Source organism: Hermetia illucens, chromosome 4, assembly GCF_905115235.1.
Source record: "Hermetia illucens chromosome 4, iHerIll2.2.curated.20191125, whole genome shotgun sequence".
NCBI lineage: Eukaryota > Metazoa > Arthropoda > Insecta > Diptera > Stratiomyidae > Hermetia > Hermetia illucens.
In genome coordinates, this window is record NC_051852.1 from 151,208,006 (window position 1) to 151,224,924 (window position 16,919).

The 16,919-nt window shown below is 44.6% G+C and overlaps 2 protein-coding genes across 6 annotated transcripts in view; both read left to right on the forward strand.

Moving 5' to 3' along the window:
• LOC119655274 overlaps positions 1 to 3,202 on the forward strand; it is a 20,106-nt gene extending 16,904 nt beyond the window's left edge. For all 5 annotated transcript variants that reach the window (XM_038061087.1, XM_038061088.1, XM_038061089.1 and 2 more), the window contains 2 exons: positions 2,610 to 2,794; positions 2,936 to 3,202. In XM_038061087.1, coding sequence (XP_037917015.1) covers positions 2,610 to 2,794; positions 2,936 to 3,172 — 422 coding nt within the window. In that variant the 3' untranslated portion in view covers positions 3,173 to 3,202. The remainder of the gene's footprint in view (positions 1 to 2,609; positions 2,795 to 2,935) is intronic.
• Positions 3,174 to 15,273, forward strand: LOC119655275. Its single transcript, XM_038061091.1, has 5 exons — positions 3,174 to 3,339; positions 8,198 to 8,356; positions 8,426 to 8,600; positions 8,659 to 8,703; positions 14,476 to 15,273. Exons 2-5 carry the CDS (start codon positions 8,264 to 8,266, stop codon positions 14,607 to 14,609), a joined length of 447 nt encoding a protein of 148 aa, XP_037917019.1. The 5' UTR covers positions 3,174 to 3,339; positions 8,198 to 8,263; the 3' UTR covers positions 14,610 to 15,273.
• The last annotated feature ends 1,646 nt before the right edge of the window (positions 15,274 to 16,919 follow it).

The window sequence follows — 16,919 nt, forward strand, 5'->3', positions numbered from 1 at the left end:
CGTGCGCGTCTCCAAGACTGTGGTACGTATCCTCAAGAGATACAGATCCGGTAAATCTCGACAAGCAAACCCTCCAAGTAAAGCTCTGACTCACAGTCCCCCTCGCGGGAAAGTGCGTCTGAATCAGCAGCTCCATTGCGGGTTTGCGAGTGCTCTCGATGTTCTGACAATAATCCAACCAAAACCGCCTCTTGGCGGACTTGTATTTCTTCAAGCAGTCCTTGTATGGCTGCCAGTATTAATGCCTGTAGCAGATGTTGAAGATCGCTCTGATTAGCTTCCAGAGGCTGGAGAGATCTTCATTCCACCACGGTGGCTTTGTCTCCTTGTTGTATTTAGTAAGGCACAAGACTTTAAAGGCGGTATCGAAAGTCTTTTCCAAAGGTCCGACCTTTGACTCTAATTCGTTTGTCGTGCCAATCTTGCCAATTTACACACCGGAGAGTTTGTTCTTGATTACTTAATCAAACTTCCTCTAGTCGATCTTCCTGGATCTCTTAAGGGTTTTGAGATCCCTGGGGCGACATCTAGACTGAGAAGTATCCAACTATGATCTGACAAGGATCTCTAGTCAGACACTCTCCAGTTCTCCATCCTAAGATTCCCATTGTCGGTTATTAGGATAATATCAAGGACCTTCTCCCAACCATCACAGTTCTCCGAGCTGGAAAAATGGAAAGTTGGTGTATTGCCCCTGTTACACACCGATAGATTTGTATTACTAATAAAATCAAAGAATGACTTTCCTCTCTCGTTGTTTTCCGAGCTGCCCCAAAAAACGTATACCTTCCATTGGCGTAGCGGCCTATCAACAGGCTGGCCTTCTTTATTGTTATGGTGCTCGTCAAATATTGTAGTTTACCTGGCGGAGCTGACCGGCTGAGAGCCATGTAAGCTGAGGAAATATTCACGTTCTCTTCCCCCGCCTGCTCCAGTTTGACCACGACTAGGTCGCTGGAACTCAGGTCCCGACACAGAAAAGCGTGCAGACTCTTTCTTACGAGGATACATGCTCTAGATCTGTCATGATCAGCGTCTCCTGTGCTATGGAATAAATTATAATATTTGCTTTGGAGCTCCTTGATGGTTCGGTTGCCTCCGACCCAGGGCTCCTGTATTAGTGCGATGTCGATGTCTTCCTTTAGGAAAAAGACTAGCAGATTAGTCGAGGCGCACAGACCACCTGAGATGAATCAAATCGTGTATTCGCCTTTGGCGTCCAAGAGATGCTCAATGATCATCTTCTACAGGCTGGCTTCAACACTGGTTTACACCTCCGGCGGTAGTTTACCGCTAGCGGAATTGTCATCTGCCAGCACCACACGTAAGTGGCGTCGCTGAAGGGTTTCACAGTTCGTGGTTCGTCGACTGCATGTTGCTACTTACTTTTCCTGGGAGGTCGCTTAGTGTCCGAGCTCTTGTCCACTCTGCTCCGCTTATGTTGTTCGACCTCGTCTTCAGATCGATTGCGTTTGAGAGCGTTGGGTCTGGTATTTAGAGGAGTCCTTTTCATCCCGCTCGTCGATAGTACCGGCCTCCTTATTCTTAGTATTTTTGCTGAGGATATGCATGGTCATCTGGTACTCGTTCTTGAGCAGGACACCAGTGGACCTTCTCTTCTTAGGCGGTTTCCAGTGACGGACATTCTTGTTGGTCTTTACTTTTGAGGGGATCGAGGGTTTTGGGTTAGAATTACTATGTCTGGTACTCACTACACCCAGCTTGACGGAAATGGAGTCCAGACTGGGAAACGCTAGTATGTTTGCCCCTCGCTCCAGGAGGTCCCCGCGGTTGGTTTCAGCCCAGCGATGCTACGGCTGGCATCGATTGTACTGCTCTCTACAGCTACTGTCTCCTGACTGGATGTCAGGAGCTAGTCCTCCAATGATGCACCTGGCATCGTCATATCTTCTTCTCTGGTAGGATTGCTTGTTTTTTTTTTTTCATAATTGACTGCATGTCTTGGTCCCACGAGTAGTCTGAGAAGATGTCCACCCTGGCTAGCCCGGCAACCAGGATAAGGGTTTTATTTGAAACTGGAGGCGCCCAAAGTATTCAGAGTTTCCATACTGAAGACCAAGCACGCCACGGGCCGCGCAGCCCTCGGCGTATGCTGTTCTACCTTGACTTAGGGTCATATTAGTACCGTTTCCGGTGCAGGGGGGACGATCTTTCTAATAGATGACCAATAAGCAAGCAGATCCTCGTCAGTTGGATGAACCTACTTCCAGCCCGGCCCTACACACTCTTAGCCGTCCGAAGACGGTGTCCAGTGACCACCGCGAAGATGTCGTCTGAGGACTTGCCGAATTATGCAACTTTATCCTGAAGCATAATCAGATCCGGTCGCCATCAGTATCAAAGTTATAGTAGCTCAAAATTATCAATTTCACACGATTTGACTGCATCTTAAGTCATGCAATTAAGATGCCGACGCCATAGTTAACAAGAATAATTGACATAATTGACATTCGAGTGGAATTTCAAAGTTTCATATAAAAAGAAGCTACTAGTCCTTTTTAAGGTTTGGTTTGATACCAAAAAAAGAATATTTTTATTAAGAAGTATTCTGTTTGAAAACTTAAATATATCGATTTATTTTGTTGCAGAAAAAAACCAAACTCAATTACTACCGCATCAAGCGCCTATTGTGTGGCCGCAGCTCTCCATTGTATCTGGAAATGAAGAGATTACAAACCAAGAAATCACAGTGGAGGAAGGCGAAGAAGTAGAGTTTGGCTGTTCTATGTCAGTCAGTGAAAATACGCAACTGAAAATTGTATGGTGGAAAAACGTGAGTAAAATTTAAATCGGCGGACGAAAAGTTTGATAGAAATATTATGAAAATGTTGATAAGATGCTTTAATTTAGAATGATATGTAAAATCTTTTATCTAAAGATTATTATGATTCACAAAAAGAATGCATTATTTTAGGGAGAACGAGTGAATAGTGGTCCCAATGGTATTCAGATTGATAATGGATCGATAGCTATTCCCAGCGTTGAACATCATCATCACGGGTTGTATCAATGCATACCTGAAAACTGGGGGGAAGACCCTCCTCACGCATCGGTAACCATTAACGTAAAGCACAAGCAAACCGACAATATGTTAATGCAGCCATCGGTGATACAGCCGAGTTGTATTGTAACTATCACACAAATGCTGTAGACGTTTCAATCTATTGGGCGAAAGAAGGGACTCTTTTGAATAATGATCAAAATAAATATGAAATCCGAAATAACGAAAATGTGGAAGCATACCAAGTAAACCACACAGTTCTAACCGTGAAGGAAATTAATGCATCAGATTTTGGCGAATACAAATGTGTTGTTCGGGTAAGTAGATATGATATAGATTTTCTATACTCTTAGTAAGAAATTTGAGTACTAGTTCATTCGAATTTTCAACACTATCCATAAAAAAAATTTCAATTAATGTCTACAAAAAGTAAAACAATTACACTACCGTCCAGAAGGTTGAAAACAAAGAAATTTTTAAGAAGAAAAACCCAATAAATTTACAGAAATCACATTTATTTGTCTTAAAATTTTACTTCACAGGATTATCCTACTTAACTATGTACGAACGCAATAACCTTTCAATTTTTTCTCAATTATTTCAATATAATTATTTTCAATTATTTTTGATTACCTCCTCACAAATTTTACGCATCCTCTTTCTGCAAAAAAGTTTGCCGCGCAAAAGTTTGTCCCGGTCCAACAATAAAAAATGTTCGGGCCCCGATGGCATCTCTAACTTTGTTCTGCGGAAGTGTACGCCTACCATCAGTGAAGGTCTCGCCATCCTCCTCAACAACTGCCTGAACAACGGCCACTTCAAGGTATCTTGGAAATCAGCCCTCCTCATATCTATCCCTAAGAAAGGGTGCTCGGGCGATCTCAAAAATATGAAGCCTATCTTTCTTCTTTCCAATATCGAAAAAATCTTCAAACGTAGGCATTGCACCGTAGCCTACGCCTTAGACCTCGAAAAGGCATTTGATTCAGTTTGGAAAGAGGGGTTGCTCTACAAACTAATTCAGTCCAATTGCCCCGTCGCCTTATTCAGAATCCTCGGAGGCTTCATTTCCAACAGAACTTGCCACGTGCGTTTCGATGGACTTCGCTCCATCGACTTACCGGTAAACTCGGAAATTCCTCAGTGATCTATTCTAGGCCCCACACTTTTTAACATCTTCCAGCACAATATTCCCCCCCCCCCCCCCCCCCGTAAATTTACCCCCACGGCAACGGCAACTCAGGCAACCCTCCAAACGCCCCTTTCAACGACAATGATCCTACTGCGTCAGGAAGGATCCTCTTCACTGATGACCCCATCCTATATCCGAGTGGTCTCAGGCCCTCACTAGCCTCTCTCAATCTCAATCTCCTAACCAATAGTGTCATCGCTTATTTCAACCCTGAAGTCTGAGATTATTTGCATCAGAAACCCCAGTGGGAAATGTCACTGGTGCACAGTGCCAGAAGGCAAAAACTTGAATTTACGCATTGCCAACCACACGCTCAAGCCGAAACCAAACATTAAATACCTGGGAATCTCCCCCAACACCAAATACAGAAGGGCAAACCTAAAATTTCACAGAAACTTTCTCCTGTACGACCTTTCCGGGGTTTGCCCCATAATTCCGCACATGATCAAGCTGTCGTGCGTCAGAGTGAAAAATTGGCTGTCCCACCCTAACCTGCTGATAAAAAATCTCGCTAAGCATTGTTGAGCAGAGGTACTACGTGTCAGGGCTGGCTCTCCTCTCGGACAGTAATTCTACTCTTAGCCATCACGCCTCCCCTCCATCCTTCATCCCCTCCCCGTGATCCACGAATATTTTATCGTACTCTCTACTCTCCGACAAGAGCAGCAGTGATGTCGATGACCACCAACAACCCGTAATTCTTGCATAATATATATAAATGTCTTGCAGCTATTAATTCGGCCACTGATAAATGAAATCGTCTAAGCTTCAAATGAAGATGCTGTGGGCTGCACGTCCACTTCAATAGTTTTAGAAACCGACACTTATAACATGACAGTCCCAAGCCCGTACTAGAGCCCGCAGGCCGTTTGTTCCCGACCTTCTTTTTCTTTTTTTTGGGGGGGGTTAGGTTAGGTGAATGCATTTACACACACAGTGTTGGACTCCCGATTCGATACGTCGTCGGACTACCAACTAAACACCTCCCCATCGTCAGAGAGCTAGCCTGGAACCATTTGTCACATTACTTCGGGCTAGTCCCCGAACTCTCCCGCTTTGCGGAACCTTCAAATTTGGGAATTCCTTTCACCAACGGGGTGAAGAGGAGGAAGGGAACTGTCAGTTCAAGGAACCCCCTGCCATGCGGCTCCTCCACCGGTCGAGTTCCATCTTCTTAGCGACGAGAAGGGCTCGAACGTAATAGGCAACACGGTTCCACCTGTCAGCAGTCCTCAGCATCTCTTCGACAATGTTGTCTGGAGAGAGATCCCCTGTGTTTAAATAGAGCTGCTGACGAACCCCATCCCACCTTCCACAAGAAAAAAAAAGTGTGGTGGGCGTCGTCCACAACTCCATTGCGAAACACATAATCCGGAGAACGCGTCTTTCCAATCTTGTGCAGGTAAGACTGAAAACCTCCATGCCCACTTAAAAATTGGGTAAGGAAATAGTCAGTCTCACCATGCTTCCGATTCAGCCAAGCACCTAAGTTGCCAATGAGCCGCGCAGTCCATCTGCCTCTACTTTCATTTTGCGAAGAGAGCTGCCACTCGTCTAGAGTGTGGTGCCGTTCTTCGCGAGCAACCACCTCCCTTGGCTCATCTCCCTTGCGCTTGTATATGGCCTGATGCTCCCTAGCAAGAAGGACAACGGGGATAACTCCCGCGATCACCGTCACGGCCGGTTCAGAGACAGTGCGGTACGCAGACGCCACCCGTAAAGCTCCCCGTCTCTGTATTTGCGCGAGGCGTTTACGACATACCTCCTTTTTAAGAGCGCGAGCCCATACCTCTGCGTCGTAGAGCAGGACAGACTGCGTTGAGCTCATCAGGAGACGTCGCCTACTAGACGTAGGACCCCCAATGTTTGCCATTAGCCTACTTAACGCCGAAACTCCAGCCGCAGCCTTGTTCGCTGCTGCTTGGATTTGCTCAGAAAAGCTCATCTTTGAGTCAAGAGTCAACCCGAGGTACTTTCCCGCTGATTTTGACTCGATGATCGACTCGTCGAACGATATGGGACGCAGGGTTGGAATTCTCTTTTTAGTCAGGATGACTACTTCGGTTTTTCCCAGTGCAAGGTTGAAACCATGAGTAGTCATCCATCCGCTTACCCGTCGCATCAATATGCCGAGTCTGCTTTGCGCCTGTTCGACAGTGCGTCGAGCAACAAGCGCTGCGACATCATCTGCGTAGCCGACCAGGCGCGACTCCTCTGGCATGTCGAGTTTAAGCAGACTGTCGTAGGTAGCGTTCCAGAGGTCCGACCCTAGGATGGATCCCTGTGCTACCCCCGACGTGACCTCCATCCACCTTTGACCATAAGTTTCATAGAGCAGGGAGCGGTTCCTCAGATAGTCCCTCAAAATCCGCAAGAGATAGTTCGGCACGTTGAAGGTATTGTCTAGTGCACCTAGAATGTCTTTCCATCTTACGGAATTGAAGGCGTTTCTGACGTCAAGCGTTACGAGGAGCACCACCCGTCGAGTTCGGCGGCTATGTGCCTCTGCTCGTCGAACGACTTCCACGATTTGCATGACAGCATCAATTGCCGATCTCCCTGTCCTAAAACCAAACTGCCGGGGAGATAAATCTTCGGCAGCGCGTATCGCTCCAGCGTGTCTACTTCTGATGAGCTTTTCGAGCACTTTCCCAGCAGTGTCAAGCATACATAGTGGGCGGGATGAAGACGGCAATTCGGGATCGCCTTTCCCTTTAGGGATCAGCGCATGCCTCGCAACTTTCCAACGAGCAGGGAAAATGCCCTCCTTCAGGCAAGCGTTGAATGCGCCGAGCAGTAAGTCTGGCCGGTGTTGTAATACCAGTTTGTATACCTCTGCTGGAATACCATCGGGTCCTGGCGCCTTCTTGTTTTTCATAGAGAGGACTGCCTGTTCCAACTCTTTTATAGAGAAAAGTGGACAGTCCCCTGCGCTCCCCGCGCCGACGTCACCACCCCATACGGGGTGGGCAGGGAAGAGTGCCCCCACAAAGCGGTCCATCTGCTCGGCCTTAAGTGAACAGGGTTTCCGCAGAGCCCCGATTTTTCGAGTTACCAGTTTGTAACCGAGTCCCCACGGATCCCCATTCACCTCGTCGACCAGATCTTGACAGCAGCGAGCTTTGCTCTTGTTTATTGCGCTGCGGAGTCTCCTTCTTAATAACTGCTTCAGGAACACCAGTAGAAAAGAAAGTTACCAGCCTATCGGCTCTCTCTTGCTTTACTGCCTAGCATTATCCAAGTGGAAGTGTTGAAGTTGTTCTAAACATCAAGCTGTACCAAAACGGCAGCACGAGAGGAAGCACTTTTTGAACGATGGCAGCTCAGAGACCCTGTCCAGTGTTAGTCACGCAACCTCCCACAAATCATTAAGAGATGGGTCTTGTATAACACCAATCCATCCGGGTGTCGTCACACAAGACCGACAACCTTGGCTGCAAATAAAGGCTAAGTCGTTGCTGGCCGAGCCCTCTATGCTACCTTTTGCGCCGAAGAGTTGGGATCGTCCGAAGACCACTGCTGCTTTGGTTTGCCCTTGCTGCATTTGCTCCGGATGCTCCTTTCTTCTTGGAGCATCTTGGAGCAACCTAAGGGTTGTGATTTGTCCGAATGCGTCGCAGATGGGAGCCCAGGGTTCGGAGTGCTGACAAAAGAGGCCTTCTTCGGTTCGTCCTTTGAGGACTAGGTCCCAATCGGATTGGTTCCCTTTTGAATAAGGTAAGCTTCTGATTCTAGACTCAGGTTCTCCATCGTTGAGCTTAGGAGGCCCTTCACTCAGAGTTTGATAATCACGATCGACATTTATTTTTTGTTTTTTTTTATATAGTTTTTTGTTTTGTGGGTTTTCATAATTAGCTGCCATGACCTTAGTTTTGCCGAGGAAAGTAAATCGATCTCGGCAGAGATATTTCCAAATTTTTTGATGGTAGTGTATATATACTCGTAGTATCGATACTAAATCCATAATAAATATCCGCATATAGGACGATGTGGGAAGAAGCGGCAATTTGTACTTAATTCAAGAGCCCGAGCCTGCCCAATTTGAATTCATGTCGATAGAAGGTAGAAGCGTCACTATTCAATGGTCAACTAATAGCAAACAGTTATTATTAGAAGCAGTTTTGCACTTCCGCATCAATTGGGCAAGTTAAAAATTCACCAATTAACTTATTCACACATTCTCCATTCTTTTTACTTCCCTATACCCATAGTCTGAACATTGGTTGATTGAAACCATACCTGCTCCACAACATCAAGGATCCGGAAGGTGGCAACTTCAGCACAAATTTGAATTACCATCTGGTATATGGTATGTACGAGTGAAAACCAGGAATACTGCTGGTTGGTCGAAATACTCCAAGGTTGAAACCTTTGAGATAGAGAATTGTAAGTTAATTTGCAGTGTTAATCGATTCCTTTGCAAAAGGTTTGGTTTTTATTTCAGCGCTGGAGGAAAAACCATTCGGAAACCAGAAGCGCTTCATTTCAGGTATGTAAAGTTTTGTGTATGCTCTTTTCTTGTATATCGCATCACGAAAAAGCTTGCATGTGACCGCAAATCTTTCGCTGGTCCTCTGAAGGATGTCAAGGGTCGACTTCTCATCCACCATGGCGAGCAACTAGCGGTCAAAGGGTAGTATAGGTCTCAGGGCGAAACGTGGATTGGTACCCACGATGGAGCATAAAACCTGGGAACCGCCCGCTGAGCCAACACCAACAGCTCTACTACTGTGGCGCGACAGGATTCGCGGTATTTGAAATTTATTTCGAATGTCGCGAATGCCAGCGGACAGATGACGTCACCGGCGCTCTACTCAGTTCAGAACTCGCTACAAGAGTGAAGAACAGAGTAGGTGACGAAAAACGTCAGATAGGAAAAATAATAGTTGGTTGGCAGTCACGGTAAAAGGAAAGATTTTCGCGCAGAAAGAAAACAGTTACATACGGAAATCAGTATTATTTCTAATATCTCGGAGTTATAATAAGAGTAATTTATAATAAGAGTAATTTCTTAAAATTGTGTATTGAACTTTGCAAAATATGTCAAAAACCTATTTCGAATAATAATAGAATAGAAGGTTAAATACATGCTCCTAAATTTGAATGAGAACCCTATCTCCACCTCCACGTAGTGATCCCTGGCAGTTCTTTCTTCATGAAAAACTGCAGTCGGAGAAGGATGAAGGCGAGTCTCCCGTGCCTAACAATGGGACAAAATGTACCAACTGGTCCTCCAGGTTGGGGGTTGGGTAGGACTGTCAACCCTACACGGAAAACCGATCTTACGAAGCCACGGAAGGAGCCTCGGAAAGGATGGATTCGAAAACGACGAACCCGAACGTGTCGTCACGACTGCAACTGTATATGACTCCTCAACAAGCGAATTCCAAACCGTTTTTTTAAATGGTCAAGCCTTGAGAAAGCCATACTCACCGTGGATCCCTTGTCACCGTTTCCGTTTTTCCCTCTGCAAGTGCTAGTTCAGCGCTCTCTAACCAAACCTCAACAGCACCGATTGCTTCGCAAGAGTATAACTCAGCATCATTTAGATGCTTTCCGACTATAACCAGTGCTACATCATCGGCCTAACCCGCCACCGTGACCTCCTCTGGAAGCAGAAATTAAGTACATTATTGTACATGATGTTTCAGAGTAATAGGCCCAGTACGTCGCCCTGTGGGTCACTCGCGGAGACAACGTAATCCATGTGTTCAACACCGGTGTCACACCAAAGCGTCCGTTCTCACAGGTAGCTATCGACAATAACTGCGAGATAGCTGGGAACACAAATCGTCGCCAAGCACTTTCGTATAAGGTTCCAATTGGCCGAATTAAATGCATTTCTCACGTCCAGGGTCACCACTACTCAATATTTGATGGTACTGCCCCTTACGTGAACTGCATTTCTGACCAAGCCAGTAACCATTTTGATGGCATCAATGGTTGATCTGACTTTACTTAACCCATACTGCCGATACGAAAGGCCTCTCCTTGGCTCTCCACGATCGGGTGTAATCTGTTGTAAATTACCCACTTCAACATTTTCGCCATAGTGTCTAGAAGACATATGGGTCTACAAGAGGATGGTTCGCCTGAAGGTTTACTAGCCTTAGGCAGCAGCACCAGCTTTTGCCACTTCTATGCTGTAAGGAATATCCCCTCGGACATGAACCCTTCGAACAGTTCAGCGAACATGTCCGGTCTGGATTTTACAGCGAACTTATGGGTTCTGTTCGGTATGCCATCCAGGCCCGGAACTTTGATATCACCTATTCTGCTGCATATCACCAACAGCTTGTCCGTGGTTATTGCAGAAATTGTCATCCCATTCAGTGATCTCTCAAGTATGTCAGTGACTCTCTCTTGCTGGATGATTTTCAACACGTAGCACACGTGATCTGTGGCGGTGACCGGCTTCTGAACCGCCCCATCACAATTCTATAGGCGCTCCCCCACAGATTTACATCCGCTTCCGAGCAAAGCTCCTTAAAACATTCTCTCTTGCTCCGCCGAAAGGCAAGCTTAAGGTTTTTGCGGGCTACCTTGTAAGCATGCTTCATTTGCCCCTGATTACTCCTACCTACCGCTGCTCGTCTGGCTCCATTGCAGGCTAATCGAAAGCTGGCCAATTCACTATTCCACCAGTAGGCATGGATGAAGAGCCTTAGTATGTTAAGCTAACCACACTTCCAAGAAGCTTCCCTCGCCCAATGTTTTTGCTGGCCAGCCTGATGCTTTCTCGACTTGAAGTATTCTGCTTCCCTGGCCTGAGGTTCCCTCCTCAGTTCAAAGATGATTACCTGGTGATCGCTGTTGGTGTAGTCCTCACTAACGCCAGGACATACCACGTATCAGTGCAGGGCTGACAAAGGTTAGATCGACGATTGATGAAGACCTCCTCTGCGAAAGGTACTTGCGTCATCATCATTGGCCAAAAACTGGGTAAAAGCCTCTAATAGACTACGGTACCTTCCGCTACTCTCCCTGCTTCCACAGTCGAGGGCCCATGCGTTGAAGCCACTTGCAATCACCTTTGGACTTCGTCCTTTTGCATCGGGGATAAGTCTTCAAATTCAGACAATGTGAGGCTGGATGGGGCATAGCAGCTACACATGTACACTCCGCTTATTTTCGCCCACACGAAGCCGACTGCTCATGGCGCATTATATAGCTTGGCAACATCACACCCATATCGCGATCCACCAGTCGACCCATACACTACCGTCACGGTTTCTGTAGGGTTCAGATGACAATTTCTATCTGGGATTCATAAGTGGCCTGCTCAAGCAAGTCGTGAGCGGCCCTGCAATGAATGAGGTTTATTTGAATAAACCTCATTTTTTCATTACCTTCCTGATTTCGGGGCATTTACCACTTCCGGCAATAAGCATTTGGAGTCCTCATTGCACTCCTTGGCAATATGTCCTTTCTCCCCACACTTTCTGCATCGATCGGATCGATCAATGTCACTGGTGTATGCCTTTGCGAAGTGTCCAAACACGAGTCACTTGAAGCACCGCTTTAATGAAACCTGCTCTCGCAGGCAGCAGGCAATTCATCCAATTCGAAAAATCCGGACGAAAATAATTTCCGCGCTGCCTCCACTGGTAGTCACATTGTTAAATTGTTCTTTGAACGCAGTGTGTATTTCTTCTCTGGATGTCACTTCATCAAGATCCTTGCACTGTATGTAGATCTCATGCTTTTTGGACCGAACTGTAACATTCTCCCCAAGCGACTTCTTCACTTGGGTGCGAAAGCCTTCGGTTTTGCTCAAGCTAGATTTTTTCAGCCCAAACATGAGATTGTCTTTCTGAGTCCTTCGGATATTGCTGACATTTCCACCTAGATCTTTTAGGTCGGGGTCAGATTCCACCTCTTTTAGAATATCCGCATAAAACAAGTTGCCCTTACTGGAGATAACCATTGCCTTTCCATGAATTCACACTTTTGCTTTCTTCTTCGCCTTTTTATTAACAACCTTCGTCCATCCACCATTTTCGTTCTCCTTAGGTTCCCCTTTGATTGCTGACGCTCGCACTTGGAGCACAAGTTTTTTACCTTCTGTGTTTTTAGTTCTGTTCTTCAGAACGGCTAGTGTACTTTTTTCCTCTTACGCACCTGCTCTTTTCTTTGCTGCCAGGTCGCTAACAAAACGGTTCGGTGCACTTTGGATAGCCGGTGACACTGTTTGAATAGCAAGTTTTCCTTGGGACCCTTTTTCCTCCTGCGACCTATAACAGAGGACCCTAATAGCTCCCACCATATTTTTAATAGCTTGGTGCATGTTGGCTTGTCCTTCAAGCTCAATTATTTTTGCTCCAAGCTGCTCAAAAGGTAGTTCCTCCGGAGCGGGGCTCTGGTCCCTATGAGTCTTGGCCGGATTACTCCCTCTAAACGCACCTTCACCCGTAGCATTTAAAGTGCTTCCTTCATCATCATCAACGGCGCAACAACCGGTATCCGGTATAAGCCTGCCTTAATAAGAAACTCCAGACTTCCCGGTTTTGCGCCGAGGTCCACCAATTCGATATTCCTAAAAGCTGTCTGGCGTCCTGGTCTACGCCATCGCTCCATCTTAGGCAGGGTCTGCCTCGTCTTCTTTTTCTACCATAGATATTGCACTTATAGACTTTCCGGGTGGGATCATCCTCATCCATACTTTACATTAACTGACCGGCCCACCGTAACATATTGAGCCGGATTTTATCCACAACCGGACGGTCATGGTATCGCTCATAGATTTCGTCGTTATATAAGCTACGGAATCATCCATCCTCATGTAGGTGGTCAAAAACTCTTCGGAGGATTCTTCTCTCGAACACGGCCAAGAGTTGGCAATTCTTCTTATTAAGAACCCAAGTCTCCGAGGAATACATGACGACTAGCAAGATCATTGTCTTGTACAATAAGAGCTTTGACCCTATGGTGAGACGTTTCGAGCGAAACAGTCTTTGTAAGCTGAAATAGGCTCTGTTGGCTGACAACAACAGTACGGGGATTTCATCATCGTAGCTGTTATTGGTTGTGATTTTCGACCCTAGATAGGAGAAATTATCAACGGTCTCAAAGTTATATTCTCCAATCTTTATTCTTCCCATTTGACCAGTGCGGTTTGATGTTGTTGGCTAGGTTGCTTTCGGTGCTGACGTTACAACCATATACTTTGTCTTGCCTTCACTGATGTACAACCCAAGATCTCGCGCCGCCTGCTCGATTTGGATGAAGGCAGTTTGTAAGTCTCGGGTGGTTCTTCCCATGATGTCGATATCGTCAGCATAGGCCAGTAGTTGGGTGGACTTAAAGAGGATGGTACCTCTTGCATTTACCTCAGCATCACGGATCACTTTCGTAAGGGCCAGGTTAAAGAGGACGCATGATAGGGCATCCCCTTGTCATAGACCGTTGTTGATGTCGAATGGTCTTGAGAGTGATCCTGCTGCTTTTATCTGGCCTCGGACATTGGTCAGGGTCAGCCTAGTCAGTCTTATTAGTTTCATCGGAAGAAATTTGGCGTCTTGAGCGGGTGGTTGTGGTTCCCATAATATTGTCAGCTACAGGTATTGTACCTAAATCCCTCACGGCTTCCCTTGATGTCCTGGGACTTTCACACAGTCTGGTTCAAACCATGCAGAACTACACCATTCTGTGTAAGTGCTCGATATTGCGGGGAGTCCTCGACGGATTCTTCCATTAACCTACCACCGGCCACCACCACCAGCGCCCCTTTAGTTTAAGGCCAGTTGAAATTCGATTTTTAAAGCGTGGTAATCAAAAAGTAGGCATTCAATGTAGAGAAAACAAGGGCCAGTAAGATGCTGTACCCGCCCCGGCCATTATTTCGTTGTAGGAGCGGATGATGAAGAGGTTCATTTCTTCAGTCTATTTCATCCGCTGCCTACGTGAACCTGCTGAAGTGGTCGCCACAGATTGCAGCGAAACAGCTGCAGCAGGCGAAGCAATGCTCCTGGTCGTCTTGGCGCCTACTTGTGTGCTAACCCCAAATCGATGGGTCCGTGGATAAAAAAAAGAGAGTTAGTTGCTCCCCATTTAGTCCGACCCGACATCAAGTTGATGCGGGCTTAGTATCCCTCAATTCTCAAATAAAACAATGAGTTATAGTAGGAACCCTCGTAATTTTAACCCCGGGACCGAATCTTCCATGTCTTTTTCACTTCAAGCCCGTGTTCCTTTCCTACAGCTCTGACTCCTATATAGTGTTGTTTCAAGTTATTAAATTGACCTTCTTTTGTTTTTTCAGATCAGTTTCAAGTTGCGAACATCGGGGGAGGCAGTGGAAGTGCAACTAAAACAACGTCGTTTGTAGCCTTAGGTTATTCAATAACGTCTTTATTGGTTATATCGACTCTGGCGCCATGGTTTGGATTATGTTAATCCAAATTGTTTTGATATATTTTGAAGGTTTTTACCAAATCTGAAGAGCTCCTTTTATTATATTTATATTACTTTATGCCTTTATTTATTAATTCATTGAAGAATACAGCCGAAATCGAAACCATGTATCATTGATAGAACATACATACAGACCACTGAAGCTGTTGGCAAAATACACGTTTTAGAGTTCCATTTATATCAAAATACTCCTTTGCTTCTGATAAATATAAATTGTTGCTAGTCACATTGAATCCCAGCTAGTACCGGCTCAGTGGTCTGTATGTTGCATTTTTAAAAAAAGATTCATTTCCTAATATATTCTTCACTATGAACTAATGTCACCTGTAGGAAATTTTCAAAAAATAGTTACTTCATCCTGGCCGCCTGGTATTATATTTAAATTGGGTGAATTCGTCAATGCATCAATTTTTAAGAATTAATTTCAATTAATTCTAATAATTCTAGTGTAAAAAGAACGAAATTGATAGTTCGAAATATCGATTGCAACTATTTTTCTAACCACGTTAACGAAAATCACTAATAATTCTATTTATGTACATAATAAGAAAGCGTTTTTGAATATTAGATATTAGAAATGCATATTATACTTAAATAAGATAGGGTTTGATCCAAGAGCAATGAGACTTTATCCGTCAAAAAAAAACAAAAAATACAACAGGTCAATATATTTAGCCACTCTGGATTGATGCAGAAGCTTTTACGCTATTTCGTTATTCTGTTTCATCGAAGATGTTCCTTGAAACAAGGGAAGCGATGGAAGCCGCTAAGAGCCAGATCTAGAGAGTGAGGCATTTGCTAGTTCGAAGCCCGATTCGTGAATCAGGCCTGTTACCGATAAAAGTGGCGCGTTCAATCAGGGTGAGACCTTTGAACTTCGTTTTGAAGAACCACAAGGTCGTTCAGCGAGAGAGAGGTCAAAAAAGAGGAATAAGAAAGAAGAGCTCAAATGGTTTCCCCATTCTTGAACGATGTTTGAGGTAATCTACACACCGTTGGGAGGTCTTGATCTATGATAGCCACTTCGTTCGCATAAGCCGGGAATGCATATTTTGCAGTTCAAATAACAGTGGGTCAATCAACGCATTACACAGAAGTAGCAGTAGCTCTGTCGGCGTGACAAAATTCTTGGAAGGGCGCACAGTTGAAAGCCCATTCAATATCCCCAAATACCCCCCATCACGAACTCACCCCTCAGAGTTGCGTCTTCTATCTTGAATCTTAAGGTATGAAGAGGCTCACAAGGTTTTCCAGCCCAATAAGCATAACCATTTTCATTCAGCGGGTGCAACCTTAGCACCTTCTATTGAATATGATGCTTACCAATCTTTCCAGACAATTCAGTGAGAACGGTATTAAGCTGGAGTTTTTGAGTTTTGTAAATAATCTTTTCATGCATATCGAAGCCTCAATCTTCTGCCTAGAATAAAACATACTAGAAAGCTATTTCTTAGAAACCGCTCTAGATGCATTAAACGCTGGGCAAGTGTTAACCACGCCTGGTGCCTTGAACTGTTCTCCTAAATAGTGTCCCTTCAATTCATGCTAAAAGTGCGAAATTCAGTAATATACATCATAATATGGAAAGTTTAGTGAAAATCCTGCTATTATTAACAAAGTTATAGCATCTCGAAACTTCCAACTTAGTGTAAATTTACTGCACGCTGAGGTATCATAGTGAGTGCTACAAATATCTGTTTATCATTGCTTTTGAATTACCTCACTTAAAATATTGTACAATCTTTTAGTCGTATCGATTATTATTAGTTAAAAACCAAAGCTATTATCGCCTGCAGGTGAATTAAAGATGCGAAGTTTATCTGGTTTACAAATGTAACTCCGTAAATCTTAAATCTAGATAGTCTACTTAATTTTCTTTTGTGTAAATGTAACAGAGGTTATACAATAATGTTATTCAATAATTATCACTATGTAAATATCTAGTAATTAAAAGGTATAACTACATAAACAATGTTTGTTTTCTTATATGTTATGTCCTTCGTATGAAGAATTACCAAAAAGTATTAGTACAACCGCGTATCTTCGTTTGTCAATCAGGAATAAAAATGGCTACCAGACCGCCTGAGCGCCTTTTGACAGATGACCAATTACCTTTTATTTTGTTGAACTACCACTTGAACTCCTTATTCTTACATAAAATTGTTTGTAGACAACATCCAGATTGAATTTTATTATGTCAGATGTCCTTTATTTCATTGAATATTGAAGGATATTAATACACCATGGTCAGAATTACTTAGTGCTCTGTCCATAAACAGGAGTATCTTGGTG